This window comes from Podarcis gaigeae (assembly GCF_964106915.1).
Source record: "Podarcis gaigeae genome assembly, chromosome: 17".
NCBI classification, from domain to species: domain Eukaryota; kingdom Metazoa; phylum Chordata; class Lepidosauria; order Squamata; family Lacertidae; genus Podarcis; species Podarcis gaigeae.
This window is the reverse complement of record NC_139694.1, coordinates 38137113-38151836: the sequence shown is the minus strand read 5'-3', so window position 1 is coordinate 38151836 and position 14724 is coordinate 38137113. Positions and strand designations below refer to the sequence as shown.

At 47.3% G+C, this 14724-nt stretch overlaps 1 protein-coding gene across 2 annotated transcripts in view; it reads left to right on the top strand.

Annotated features, from left to right (window-relative positions):
- The window catches only part of PLXNB3 (plexin B3), a 57371-nt gene that overhangs the window by 24479 nt on the left and 18168 nt on the right, over window positions 1–14724 (top strand). For both annotated transcript variants that reach the window (XM_083718223.1, XM_083718224.1), the window contains exons 9-20: window positions 2230–2338; window positions 2876–2987; window positions 3324–3452; window positions 4250–4460; window positions 5093–5265; window positions 6271–6422; window positions 7794–7899; window positions 8749–8879; window positions 8992–9168; window positions 11205–11403; window positions 11495–11734; window positions 14031–14192. In XM_083718223.1, coding sequence (XP_083574349.1) covers window positions 2230–2338; window positions 2876–2987; window positions 3324–3452; window positions 4250–4460; window positions 5093–5265; window positions 6271–6422; window positions 7794–7899; window positions 8749–8879; window positions 8992–9168; window positions 11205–11403; window positions 11495–11734; window positions 14031–14192 — 1901 coding nt within the window. The remainder of the gene's footprint in view (window positions 1–2229; window positions 2339–2875; window positions 2988–3323; window positions 3453–4249; window positions 4461–5092; window positions 5266–6270; window positions 6423–7793; window positions 7900–8748; window positions 8880–8991; window positions 9169–11204; window positions 11404–11494; window positions 11735–14030; window positions 14193–14724) is intronic.

The following is a 14724-nucleotide window of genomic DNA, read 5'->3' as shown; positions in this document are numbered from 1 at the left end:
ATTTAATTCGTTCCGGAGGTCCGTTCTTAACCTGAGGTACCACTTTAGCTAATGGGCCCTCCCGCTGCCGCTGCACCGCTAGTGCGCGATTTCTGTTCTCATCCTGAGGTAAAAGTTCTTAATCCGAGGTACTACTTCCGGGTTAGCAGAGTCTGTAACCTGAAATGTTTGTAACCCAAGGTGTTTGTAATCCGAGGTACCACTGTATTGTACCCTTTACAGCTATTATTTCCCCCAGAAGAGGGATGGTTTTCAGTGGGACAGCATCTCTGGGTTGATGAAGGGCGGTATATAAATTTAATGAATAATAATAATACCGCGATACAGATAAGGAGCATGCCCTTGATCAGTGTGGCTATTCTTCCTTTGAAAATAAAATTGACCCAATATGTAGCTTGTCCCTGATTTCCCCAGAACAGCTATCACTAGGGTTGTCAACATTTCAAGCAATCTCTGCTTCTGTGCCTGTAAAACAGCAGCTTGATCTTCAGCAACTAGCAGGTGCCGCTTTTTGAAGTATGTAAATAAACTTACTGAATGTCTGCTGATCAAGTTCCTCTTAAAAACACAGCAGTAGCTCCCACTTGATAAGTTGGCAATCTGTTTATTGTTTGCTGCTTCCACATTGGCTTAGTGCTGACAGTCATTAAAGTAGAATTATGAAGTTACATACATTTGTTAAACTGAAAAAGAAATTGCTTGATATCCCTCCTTTTTAAAAACAAAAAGGATCTTCATATGCAAAAAAAAAAAAGGGGTGTGTAGATTAAGTAATTAATCTATGTGGACTGACCTTGAGCATGTGCTCTAGGTGTCATAGTAGGATTACTGTGGGGAATTATATCCTGGTGCTATTCTGTTTTCCAGCAGGCAGTGGGGGAGCTGCGCTTTTGCAAAGTATCAAGCCCAACTGTTGATTCTTCTGGCAAGGCCTTAATAAACCTCTGGGAGTTCATGCCCAGAGGCATGTGGAGGCTTTGCTATGAGTGCCATGCTTTTGCCAGGGGACTGTAGGGAGGAAGTGCATCTCCCCTTGTGTGAATGTATTTACAGTGCCCCACATTCTAGGCCAGGTATCCCCAAACTCGGCCCTCCAGCGGTTTTGGGACTACAGTTCCCATCATCCCTGACCACTGGTCCTGTTAGCTAGGGATGATGGGAGTTGTAGTCCCAAAACAGCTGGAGGGCCAAGTTTGGGGATGCCTGTTCTAGGCCATCCATTGACTCCCATGGAGGCTTATAAACCAATCCAATAGGTATTAGGGACGCGGGTAGCGCTGTGGGTTAAACCACAGAGCCTAGGACTTGCCGATCAGAAGGTTGGCGGTTTGAATCCCCGCGATGAGGTGAGCTCCCGTTGTTCAGTCCCAGCTCCTGCCAACCAAGCAGTTCGAAAGCACAAAGTGCAAGTAGTTTCTGTGCGCTGCTCTGGTTCACCAGAAGCAGCTTAGTCATGCTGGCCACAAACGCGGGCTTCCTCAGCCAATAAAGCGAGATGAGTGCCGCAACCCCAGAGTCGGCCACGACTGGATCTAATGGTCAGGGGTCTCTTTACCTTTACTACCCCCCCCCCAAAGTTTTAGATGCTTAAAACAATCCCAAAACCTTTTGGCAAACGTGGGGCTAGTTCTAATGCCTAGACCAAGGCCTAGTTCTCGCATGAGATGGTCACCTTGTGCCTGGATCTAGCACTTCAGGCTACAGGTTGGAGCAAGAGAAGCTCCACGTAGAAAACCCAGGGACAAGTGTGCTAGTCCCTGACATTCTAGTTTTTTCTGTGGAGGGTTTTTTTCTACGGAATCTCAACTTGCTGACTGAAGTGGTGCAGCCCAGACACAGGTTTGCCACCTTGATAAGAACTCTGACTTGGTCATCTATTATATTTTTATCACTGTAGTGAAGACAGTCATAGCCACATGTCCTTTGAGGTTTTTTTTTAGCTTCGGGCATCGTGGCCTCCCTTCAGTTGCCTTTGCCTATTCTCAAAACTATAAAGCCATCTGAGAAAATGCTTCTCTGTTACCCAGCAACCGTTAAATACTTCTGGCCTAGACCAAGTGATAATCTCTGAAGGGTCTTCACTAGAATCGCCCAAATTGGTGGGAAAAGTCAAGAGGCCATTGGTGTGCATGCATGCTGATGCTGTTCAGAGGGTGTGTGGAGGTAGCCATTCACCTTGCATTATGTGTAAATGCGAGGAGTTTCTTACTGTGCTTTTCCCCTCCTCAGATCATGTGACTGTGGCGTTAGCCTTGATGTTCCAGGACGTAGTGGTGGCGTCTGTGGGATTTTCCTTCTATGACTGTAATGCTGTGAGCCAACTTGCTGATGCCACCCCGTGAGCGAATGTTGAGTGGGGATGAGGGCATTTGGGGGGGAGGGGGCTGCAGGTTGGATATTGAGAAGCATCTGTAAGATTTTTTGTGAGGGTGGGAGGTTGGAGGGGGTATAGTAGAACTTGCCCTAGCTAGCAAGAAGCTTTTATGTTGAAAACAAAACTGTGTTCACTCTTTGTACTAAAAGGTTGAAATTCTGCACCAAGGAAAACAGAATTCTGGAACTTTCCTATGAATTATGCAAATTAAGCACATGCATATAATTGCTTGTTTTACATAAATTATTCTGTTTCTGAGCAAGGGCAAAGCAGAGATCTAATGCCCCATTCTCTGTTGAAAACAGTCTCACTGAACGTCCCCCCTAGCTTTGAAGATCTCACCTGACACTTCAAAGCACATTCTTGCTGCCTTAAGCTAGAATCTTGCTTGTTTGTTTAAAAAAAAAGAAGTATGTTTCACCTTCCTTTCTGAACTTGCTGTCCACATACAGTCCTAGTTAAAGGTCCTTTTCCTTTGAACCCCCCCCCCTTCTCCCATAGGTGTGGGACATGTGTGGACAGCCCCTGGATGTGTCATTGGTGCCCATCTAGTCACCGCTGTGTCCCTGAAGGGCCCTGCCCAGATGGAGAGGGGCTTGTGTACAATCAGAAGGTGAGTAACTGTATAGCACAGGGGTCAGCAACCTTTTCCAGCCGTGGTGGGGCGGACTATATTTTGGGCGTGGAAATGAACGAATTCCTATGCCCCACAAATAACCCAGAGATGCATTTTAAATAAAAGGGCACATCCTACTCGTGAAAAAACACACTGATTCCTGGACCGTCCGTGGGCCAGATTGAGAAGGCGAATGGGCCGCATCTGGCCCACGAGCCTTAGGTTGCCTACCCCTGGTATAGCAGGTCCCTCCTTACTTTCCAGAATAAATTATGTTGGTGGGGGGAAGAATGGGAGAAATGTTTCTGCATCTAAGCCCTCTGTGTCTCCTAGTTAACTTCTGAAGAGCCCCGTGGTGCAGCTGCCTGCCCCAGTGTGGGGGGCATTGGTGAGACCCACCTGATTCCTGTTGGTGTAAAAATGCCACTGAACCTGGTAGCCTGGAATTTGCACTTGTTGATGGTAAGTGACAAGATTAAAAGTCCTAGAAGCTACTGGTGTGTCTCTGTGTGAAAGGAAATAGGGCTTGAGAATACCTCTTGGGACACAAGGGGCTATTCATTTCAAAGTTAAAATGCAATTGAGTCTGCCACGTCTTAAGTACCCAAGGAACATGTCATTTTTGTATGCATGTGCATAACTTTTAAGGGAATCCATACCTCAGGGATGAGGAACTGGTGGCCTTCTAGATGTTGTTCCACTACAATTCCCATCAGCTGCAGCCATCACAGACAATAGTCAGGCATGATAGGAGCTGCAGTCCAGCCACATCTGGAGGCTCACTTGTTCCCCCAGCTCCTCTGCAGAACGTTATTCCTAAGATTTTGTGGGGAACTGTGGAAGTTTGAACATGTTTCAGATCGGTCTTGCAAAGGAACTAGGAATTTGAAGACGTGTGCTTGAGTGCTGTTTTAATATTTTAAGCCTGGCCTCTCACAGGGTTGTCGTGGGGATTAAATGAGGAGGGGGAGAACCCCGTATGCCACCTTAAGCTCCGTAGAGGGAAAATAAATAAATAAATAAGTAGCTGCAGCATCATACATACCAGTTATTTGTATGCAAGTCGTGCCTTTGCTGTCCTCTGAGGGGCTTCAGCTTGCGATGACAGATGTGGTTGGCATTGCCCCTCTGTGTTAGGACTGGCAAACGAAAGGGCAGGGAGAGCAGGACTGAGAGTGAGCAGACTTTGTGGCAGGACTGGGGAAGGAGGGGGCAGGTGTGGCATGCAGGGCTCTATCTCACCCTGTCCTCATCCTCAGGCCCCAGTGACACTCTCCTGTGTACTGGAAGTGGAGGGAACCCCGGTTGTGGTTCCAGCATCCCTGGAAGAAGGGGACAGGGGAACATCCCGTCATGTGCAGTGCCTGCCCCAGGCATATAACTACACACAGCCTGCCCCTGAGCTACATGTCCCTCTCTACATCATGATAGGGGAAGACCGGCGCCTTGACAGCCATGGAGACCTGCATGGTAAGGGATGATGACCTGTGGAGGTTGGATTTTATATGTATATGTGTATATATATATATATATAATGCTGTGGTTATGCCTTTGTGTGTGCCACAATTCAACAGGGAGTGCAGTATGTGGCACTGGGTGCAGGATTCAGTTTCATGAAATCCCCCTTTTTTAAATTTCAAAAGGAAGAATGCAGGCTTCTAAACCTCACAGCTACAGAAAGATGCTTAACCAATTATGCACAGAGCCTTGAAAGCTTGACCTGGGTGTGATAAGATTTTCAGTGGTTGGAGATGCACCTTCAGTGCCCTGTGCAACCCACCATAACAAAACCAGAAGAAATCAGGCAAAATAGTAAACCCTGTGTAAATGATTATGCAGAAGAAGCAAATAAATTGCATTGTTGATGCAGGCTGCGTAATTCAGGTTTTCTTGGTGCAATTTCTTTTAAGAGAATCAGCACAGGGTATACTAAACCCTGGATATGTCCCACCACTACCCTTGAGTTGCTCAAGGCCCTGCAGCCTTGCACTTTCCTGCCTTCCCTGGGTTAGGAATGAACTGTTGCTGGTCTGGAAAAGGCAGTATTAACAGTATGACTTGAATCTGATACTCACTGCTTACCTTCTTGCCTCCTTCTCCAGTGACTTTGTACAACTGTTCTGCTGGCCGTTCTGACTGCAGCCGCTGCAAGGCTGCTCCCCAGCATTTCCGCTGCATTTGGTGCCAGCTAGGAGAGGTGGCCCGCTGCATCTATGAGGATCTGTGCCCATCCAAAACTGACGTGGCTGCTTGCCCATCACCCGTCATCCACTCGGTGAGAATCAGCACAGTTAGGTCTGCTACTCTGGTTAATTGCTGGTCCATTTCTTGGGAAGTTTTTGTATAGAACTTGAGCTAGGAAGCTGACTAGGACCCACTTCTGCTAACTTGGACAAAAAACTGAGACCATTTTGTAAATGACTTTGAGGTTTTTGTTTTTCCACAATCAAGCAGTATATAAAATTTATGAAATAAACAGTACCAGTGCTTATCCTGTTCAGATTGCTGATGGTGCACACCACTGAATGCTTCTCCATAGAAAAAGTTTTTCTAAATGTAGAAAACTGACATGTCAGGGAGACAGGTTCTGGTATAGCTTTTATCCTGACATCCAGTTTTCTGTGAGCAAGAGAGTGTGTGCTGTGAGTATTCAGATATGTGACCCTTGGCCTGCAGTCTGAAGTTGTCCACTTAATACCAGCTCAATGGAAACTAGGTCTCAGCCTGTACTCTGTGTGTCTACATCTACTTCCTTCCCTGTCTATCATATATCTGGTAGACTAGGTTATTGCCTGAGAGAACTCTTGCAGTAAACCAATTAGTCTCTAGTCTGCTGCCAGTGCTTTTTGTATCTTTTAGTCCAATCTGGAGCAGGGAGGACTTGGTTTGGTGCTATACGCCCAGTCTGGGTGCTACTACTAAATGAGGTGTAATGGGTGACCACTGGAAAAAAGGGCCTTCTCAGAATGCCCTCCCCACACAGGTTTGCCAGGCCTTGTGGTCTTTTTGGTGCTCGGTGAAGACTTTCCCATAGCCTCCACCCCAGGCTTTTCACTTGCAAGTTGCTGAATCCACTGAATTTTAGGTCAGTTGTATACTTATAATGACACTGTGTTTTTCTTTATGTTGTTTTTTTTAAGATGTTTTTATTGCTGAATTGTAAAAAAAAACTGGAATCTGTTGGTTGTTTTTTATCCTCATGATTTTTATTATTTTTATAAGCTGCCCAGGGAACTGGGCAATACATAAATGCTGCTAATAAAACATTCCTGTTTTCTAGATCCACCCCATCACTGCACCCTTGGAGGGGGGCCTGACTCTCACAGTGACGGGATCCAACCTCGGCCGTCGCTTTGAGGATGTGGCTCAAACTGTGACTGTGGCTGGACTGCCATGCATCCCTGATCGAGCTCAGTATCTGGTTTCTACCAGGTAAGGAGGCCTGGGAGAAGGGCATGGCTCTCCAGCGTAAAACATTGAAAACCAGCTTTTTATTAAGGGCCACAGAGAGCAACCAATTCCAACCATGAAAGTTGTTTCACTATTTTGTTTCACTGATTTGCATATCAGTTTTATTTGGTATTATGCATGTAAAGCTATATCAGTTGCATGTGTTGTTGAATGTTTACTGTGTAGCATTCTACTGATTTTCATTAAATGTGAGGAGTCTGAGCCAGTAGCCTGCTTTATCTATTTAAAATATTTCTTAGCCTCTTTTCCCTATTCAGGATAGTGTACAAAAGTGAATCAAGCCAACTTACACATCATAATTGACCACAAGGTCTAGCATCTTGTTTGTTCCTGCAGCAGCCAGGAGGGCGTGGAGGCAGTAGCCCTTTCCCTAGCAACTGACACATGGTGGTTTGATACAGTACTTTTGGATTGGGAGCTTCCAAACAGAGGCCTTTATTCATCTATCCTCCTATGATTTTTTTTTCTAACCCTCTTGTAATGCCTACCAAGGTAGTGCCATTCAATGCATCTTGTGGCAGCAAATGCCATAAATTAATTTACATGTTGTTGCCTATCCTGAACTTGTTGCCTGTCACTTTTATTGGAAGGCACTGAATTCTAGCGTTACAAGGGAGCTGGAGAAAATTTATCTGCTCACTTTCCTTACCTAATCCATATCTTTTTAAGCCTTCATATTGTCTGTCTTTAATCATTTCTCCTCCCTAAACCAAAAAAGCCCCTACGCTTTATAGCTGTTTCTCTAGCTTATCTGAATGTTTAGGTTTTTGAATAGCATTCCTTCTTGCCAGCCCCGAGAAAGAGGCTAGTCATGACTCCCACTTTTCAGACGGAGGGCTGAGGACAAAATAGAAAGCTTGGCCTAGCACCACTCACTGGATCTGTGACTGAGCTAAATTTGAACTCTGGCCTCTCATGTTCAAGTAAACGCTAGGCACAGAAACTGAAACACTTAATGGGTAGTATTCAACTAAGTTTTACTCAGAGTAGACTTGTTCAGTCAGTTTCAACTACCCGGTTCTGTTGCCAGAAGCCAGTACAAGGACTCTAGCTAGCGCAATGGGGCTTCTCCCACACCTCCCCCAAATTCACTCTGCAGAGTTGGGAGACCCCCCCCCCCCAGTATAGCACATAGGGGAGAAAAGGGGAGATCACTCCATCAGGCAAGCAGAAATGGTTGAGTTTAGGGGATGATCTCCTTAGTGCTGTGTTTTGCCTCTTCTTCCTCTTCTGGTCCACCGGCTCTATCACTTTTGTCCTTGCTCTTCAAAATGTCTGCCATGGACTTTGGCAGGCTCCTTCATGACAGGGCCTTTCTGCTGTTCTCTACAGGATTGTGTGTCATGTTTCTCCTGGAAAGCGAGGCTTATCTGGCCCTGTCCAGGTCACTGTAGGAGACCGTCCGCCAGGAGTTTCTGAGACTCACTTCACTTATCAGGTCAGTATCTTACAGAGGACTGGCGGATGCCCAAGGGGTGGGTCTAAGGAACTGGGGGACCAGGCCAGAGATAAGTGTATTTGCTCCTAGTGGTTCCCATACACTGTAAACGTCCTCCATGTCACTACTACTTGGGAGGGAAATGGGAGGGAGAAGTCAGATGTTGGCAACACACACAAGCATGTCCCATTCAAGCCATGGTTTAGCGAGATGTACATGAGCAGGAAGGAGCCCCTGCGAGCCTTGAGCTCAGGTGCTTCTCTCCCACTTCCCTTTCTCCCATTGCAGCTGGAAGGTGGATTATGGCAGCTTCCCACCCCCTCTCCCATTTTCACTGAATCTCGACTTGTCATGTTGCCCAAACCCAGGACTCTGGTTCATAGGAACCGGTTCCTAGGGGCCCTAGGTCCCTTTGCCACCCCTCAATAAAATATCTGAGGGAGCCAGGCCCATGCAAAGTGGATGGGCATTGCCATGCAAATGGTGTGCATGCACCATCTCTTGTGATTGATTATGTGAGGTGGGGCTTACCTGCCCCTCATATTTTATTCAAGTTGGCACCAGACTCTGGTTAGTTTTATTAAGCCAGCTTCAGAAATCACAATTGGGAGTTTGCTTGTTTTGAAACTGACAAGAGCTGGTCATAAGCCACCACCCCTTGTTCAGGCAACAAGACAAGGCCTTGGAAGAGCAAAACTGAAAGCTGCTGAAGTCTTCCTCCAGGTCACTTGGGGGGGAAAGGTGAAGGGGAGGCTTGTGGCCACAACTTCCTGCCTGTACACATAAAGTTAAGTATAATATGCGAACCTAACCCCTGTCCACAGGCCTAATGGGTGCTTCTTTCCTCAGGACCCCACCCTTCTTGATCTGCACCCCCAGCTTGGCCCCATGGCTGGGGGCACTCAAGTCACCATCACTGGGGAGGAACTTCTGACAGGCACTGAGATTGCTGCCTATGTAGGGGCGCTGCCCTGTATTCTGTAAGTGGTGTGGCTTTTTTCATCTCCCCCTGACTTTGACCCTCCTCCTCCTCTTCTTTTCTCTACTAGTCTTGCCTCAAGCCTTCACTTAACGTCTTTGCTCTCTCAACAGCGAGGAGCCTGTGCAACCAGGAGCCATCGTTTGTCGTACCAGTGCTAGCCTCAAGCCACAAGAGGTGTCTGTCTGGGTCCAGTATGAAGGGGCTGAGCGCCAGCTGCGGGGCAAGACCTTCCATTACACACCCAACCCCCAACTCACTGCGGCTTCCCCACTCACCAGCTTCCATGGGTAAAAAGAATGTAGGGGAGCAGGAATGATCAGGGCTGTCACCCAGTTAAAGAAAATATTGATTCATCAGTCAATTAAATCTACATGAGTTTGCTGCAGTTAAAAAATGTAGTTCTGCAAAAAGACCAAGCTCACTTTGTTTTTAAATGATGTATGCATATACCACACTGCGTATATCTGTGTTTTTCTTCCCCTTCTACAAGGAGAGATGGGTGACTGGCCTTGCTATCTTCATTTTTATAACCAAATGTATTGAATTGGGATGGGAAGAGAGACATTACAGTCCCAGTGCAAATCAATATGCATGCATGCATGTGCTGGCTATTTTTTACAGTGGTACCTTGGGTTACATACGCTTCAGGTTACAGACTCCGCTAACCCAGAAATAGTACCTCGGGTTAAGAACTTTGCTTCAGGATGAGAACAGAAATCGCACAGCGGCTGCACGGCAGCAGCGGGAGGCCCCATTATCTAAAGTGGTGCTTCAGGTTAAGAACAGTTTCAGGTTAAGAACGGACCTCCAGAATGAATTACCGTATTTTTCGCACGATTGGACGCGCCGGACCATAGGACGCACCTAGTTTTTTGGGGGGGAAATAAAGGGGGGAAATTCCCTTTATTTCCCCCCCAAAAGCAGGTCAGGGAAACCGAACCAGGTCGAGGAACAGCGGGATAGTGGCGCTGCGCCTCCCTGCTGTCCCCCGAGCTTGTGGGGCTGGCTGATGTCTGCCTGGCGCGCGGGGCGCTCTGCTTCAGGGCGCCCCACCCGCCGGGCGGCAGGCTGCTATCCGCAGCGTGGAGAGCCCTGCGGGGAACTCCTGCAAGGCTCCCCATGCTGCGGATGTGTTCCCGAAGCGCTGGGCGCTCTGCTTTCAGGGCGCCCGACGCTCCGGGAAGCAGGCTGCTATCCGCAGCCTAGACACGGCTAGCGGAGCGCTAATCCCGAAGCTTGGGGCGTGCGGAGCTCAGCGCGCCCCAAGCTTCTGGGTGCCAGCAAGGTCTAGACGGCTAGCGGAGACCTTGCCGGCACCCAGAAGCTTGGGGCACGCTGAGCTCCGCACGCCCCAAGCTTCGGGATTAATGCAGCGCTCCGCTAGCCGAGAGCTGGGTCTCCCACGGCTAGCGGATAGCTTCCTGAAGCCTGCATTCACTCCATAGGACGCACACACATTTTCCCTTGCTTTTTATGAGGGAAAAAGTGCGTCCTATGGTGCGAAAAATACGGTAAGTTCTTAAACTGAGGTACAACTGTATTTGTAATCAGCTAAGCAAGGGCTGAAACGTGAATTATGTTCTGTCTAGTTTGGTGCTAAATTCTGAAAGAGGTTTCAGGCTGAATGTTTGCAAATGTTGCTATGGGTCCCTGGGCTTCCTTTAACTTGAGGGGAATCAGTAAAGAAATAACTCAAAGGTTAAGTTTTGAAGGGAGTGAAATTTGAATGTGAGTAGATGTCTTGGGACGGACATACCATACCATCGTTCTACCCGGACACTGAGATCCAGCGTTGAGAGCCTTCTGACGGTTCCCTCACTGTGAGAAGCCAGGTTTCAGGGAATCAGGCAGAGGGCCTTCTCGGTAGTGGCACCCGCCCTGTAGAACTCCCTCCCATCAGATGTCAAAGAGATAAACAACTACCTGATGTTTAGAAGACATCTGAAGGCAGCCTTGTTTGATGTTTTAATGTATTTTTAATCTCTGTTGGAAGCCACCCAGAGTGGCTGGGGAAACCCAGCCAGATGGGTGTGGTACAAATAAATTATTATTATTATTATGCATAAGGAGCAGCAGGGGGGAGGACAGAGATGGTTAAGGGAGTCAGGCATCTGAGGAGGAAATGGAGGCAAAGCAAAAGTAGGGTCACACGTGGACCCCTGCAGCTGTGAAATTCCCATGGGAATCTGTTTGGACCTCTGGTCTGAACCAGCAGGGCCGCTCTTATGTTCCAGTGACTGTAGTGCCTGTGTCAAACTCATGGGTGGCATGCCCTCCACTGCTTCAGCCACTTCTCACTTTCCTGGATGCTGTGTTTCTCCAGGGGCGGACGGATCATCTATGTGAAAGGGACTAATTTGGATGTGGTGCAGCAGCCACTCATCAAAGCCATCCTGGAGCCGGAGGAGATGGCAAGTGGAAGCAGCCGGGAGAAAAGAGCCTGCGACTCCTTGCAGGGCCCCCACATCCCACTGACCCCAGCTCCACCCCACCCCTGTGCTGAGGTGGGAGACATGTTGGAGGTGAGTGCAGGGAGGAAAGGAATGCTTTGGCTTGTGGATTACAATTCAGGGGTCTCTCACTCCCTCCCTCTCCCTTCTTGCATCTCCACAGTGCTGGGAGCCTTGTTGCACCAATTCGTCCACCCTTCTCCTCTGCCCATCTCCTGCTGTGCCACCCAATGCCCGCTTCCGACATCTTCGTTTTGAGCTGGATGGACTCCATGTCCCCTTCAGCAATGCCAGTGGGGGCCAGAATTTCTCCTACAAGCCTAATCCCCACCTGCGCTGGCCTGGGCGGGATTCCACTGGACGTCCTTTCAGTCTTAAACCTGGCAATGTCTTGGACATAGAGGTGAGTGGCCATATTAAGGTGGGAGAAGGTCTTGGAAGTGGAGTCCCTAGGATGCAATAATCACTCCTTTGCCTCCTAGCGCAGTGATACTGAGTGGGGCATTTCTTACCCCACCCTAAAACTTGCTCAGCTGCCCTTTTATGCTGCTGCCAAGGCCTGCAAATCGTCATCAATGCCCTGCATGTGGATTTATTGAACACACAATTGCAGTGAAGTGGTCTTGATTTGAAGCAGTCTTGCATTGACTGCATGCCAGAAGAGAGATCTGAACTGCACCTTGGAAAAGCAAAGCCACGGTCTGCAAATATCAAGGCCCACTCAAGGTATTTTGCTACCTGAGGCAGAGCAGCAAGTGGTGACCCTTCCTACATTGTACCCAAGGGCACTTGAGGCTGAAGATCCCCCTCAAGTTGGCAGTATCCCCCTCAACTTTTCCCCCTCACTGGCAGTAAAAATGCAATCCAGTGGTACCTCTGGTTACAAATGCTTCTGGTTATGAACACTTCAGGTTATGAGCTCCACTAACCTGGAAGTAGCTGCTCCTGGTTGCGAACTTTGCCCCAGGCAGGATGCGAACGGAAATCGCACGCCAGAGGCCCCATTAGCGAAAGTGCGCCTCAGGATAAGAACAGTTTCAGCTTAAGAACAGACCTCCGAAATGAATTATGTTCGTAACCAGAGGTACCACCGTATAGTAAGTTAGCAATCAATATGCTGCCCTACAATCCCCAACCTCCAGCTGACTAGAAAATCAGGAAGCCAGGAGGCAGTACATTAATAGGGCTGTTCTGCTGCTTCAATGAAGGTGGGGGGTTATTGGGTTTTTTTGTTACTAGGTTATAGGATTGGCATACGCCTGCAATTTCCCAGACATCACTGAGATTTGCTTGTTGGAAACAGCGTTAGGCCGTAAATTGCTCAAATGTCTGGGAAAATCCGGACACATGGTTTTAAAAAGTTCAAAAACTTCACTTTTGTACCTGATTTTGCAAAAAAAAGGCTCAACAACTTTGGGCAAAACATTAAAAAAACCCAGCAACTCTATATAACATATATAGCAACTCTATATGTTATGTATATTTGTGTTTTTAAATTGTAAACCACCATGTGATCCTCAGATGAAGAGTATTTTAGAAATTTAATAAATAAAATAATAATAATTGCTACAGGAACTGTTCAAGAAATATATGTATGTGTGTATGTACAGTATGTTTGTGTATGTGCATGTTTGTGTGTATATACGTGTGCGCACACACACTCACACACATATATGGATAGGTAAAGGTAAAGGGACCCCTGACCATTAGGTCCAGTCGCAGACGACTCTGGGGTTATGCCGCTCATCTTGCTTTACTGGCTGTGGGAGCTGATGTACAGCTTCTGGGTCATGTGGCCAGCAGGACTAAGCCGCTTCTGGCGAATCAGAGCAGCACACGGAAATGCCGTTTTCCTTCCCACTGGAGCGATACCTATTTATCTACTTGCACTTTGACGTGCTTTTGAACTGCTAGGTTGGCAGGAGCAGGGACCAAGCAATGGGAACTCACCGCACTGTGGGGATTCAAACCGCCGACCTTCCGACTGGCAAGCCCTAGGCTCAGTGGTTTAGACCACAGCGCCACCCGCGTCCCCATATATGTATAATATCTATTTTTAATAATAATTAATACTAGTAGACTGCAGGTTGTGAATGCATTAATTGCAGTAACGTTTTCTAAACTTTTGATACCTGGGGCACAATTATTTTCTGAATTAGTATAAATATAGTATAAATAAGTATTACTTACACTAATTCAGAAAATAATTGTGCCCTAGGTATCAAAAGTTTAGAAAACGTTACTGCAATTCATGCATTCACAACTTTCAGCCTACGTATTGAGCACAGCCCAACAGCCCTATCTTGGCGGCCAGCTGTCCACTCAGCCCCCCTCCTTTTGATGGTGTTTGTGTGGAGAGGGTGGCCAGTCTTATGCGGATAGATTTATGGCGTCACTAGATGGCTGCATTTGGCTTGATGGGTCACAAATTGTGAATGCCTGGTGTCGCTTCTTTAGCTATTAGCACGTGAAGTTATTGCCTTGTTTTCTCCTGCTCTTGATGAGCTCTTGGGCAATTGGGTGGGTCTGTCTCTATGCCATTAATGGTGAGATCAGAAGGTAATGGGCTTGTATTACAGTGTCCAGCTTGGAAGCAAAGGGGATATGGGGTTATGCTGGCCCGCAGCACTGCTTCAACGTGTGTGTACATACAGGGAAATTCACATTTTGCCTCTTTCTCTCTTTCTGCTGCCCTGCAGGGAGAAGGCTTGACCCTTGGCATCAGCAAGAACGAAGTGAGGGTCATCATTGGCAACAGCATCTGCACCGTCAAGACCCTAACACTGACCCATTTGTACTGTGAACCCCCACTGCAGCCCCCACAGCCACTTAATGCTTCCTCTGTGCTCCCAGAGTTCATTGTGAGTAGGTTGCAGGGGAGGGAGGGATAGGCTACATGCAGGAGTTAACCTCTTTGGGATTCACCTTGTAATGGGGAAAGTTCTTCCTCTCTTGAAACTTTGGAAAGACCTCCTGTGTGGCCTAGATTTTATCAGGCAGCCCTCTCTCTCTTACTGAGAACGCAACTTGTTTAAAGTGCATATATAAGCTCACACCCTTGTAGTTTGCATAATGACAAATTAGTAGCTACCAGAGTCAAGTTTCCCACTCCACCCATAGAGTGTGTACAGGAATCAAAGGTCTGCACAGTAATGCTATATTGGTTTTATGCCTGTGTTAATTGCCGTTGCCGTGGCTTTTTCCTGGTAGGTTGTTGTTGGAGATCCCTACCCCATAACAAACAATTCCCTGAGGAGAGGGAGTGGCTTAAACTGGTTTATGTAGTGCAAATATGTACTTAGTGATCAAGATCAAATTTAGAATCATTTATGTGGCCTTACTGTGAGTGCAAAGATATTAAGGAGATAATGAATGGAGTTGTGAGGTCCTGCT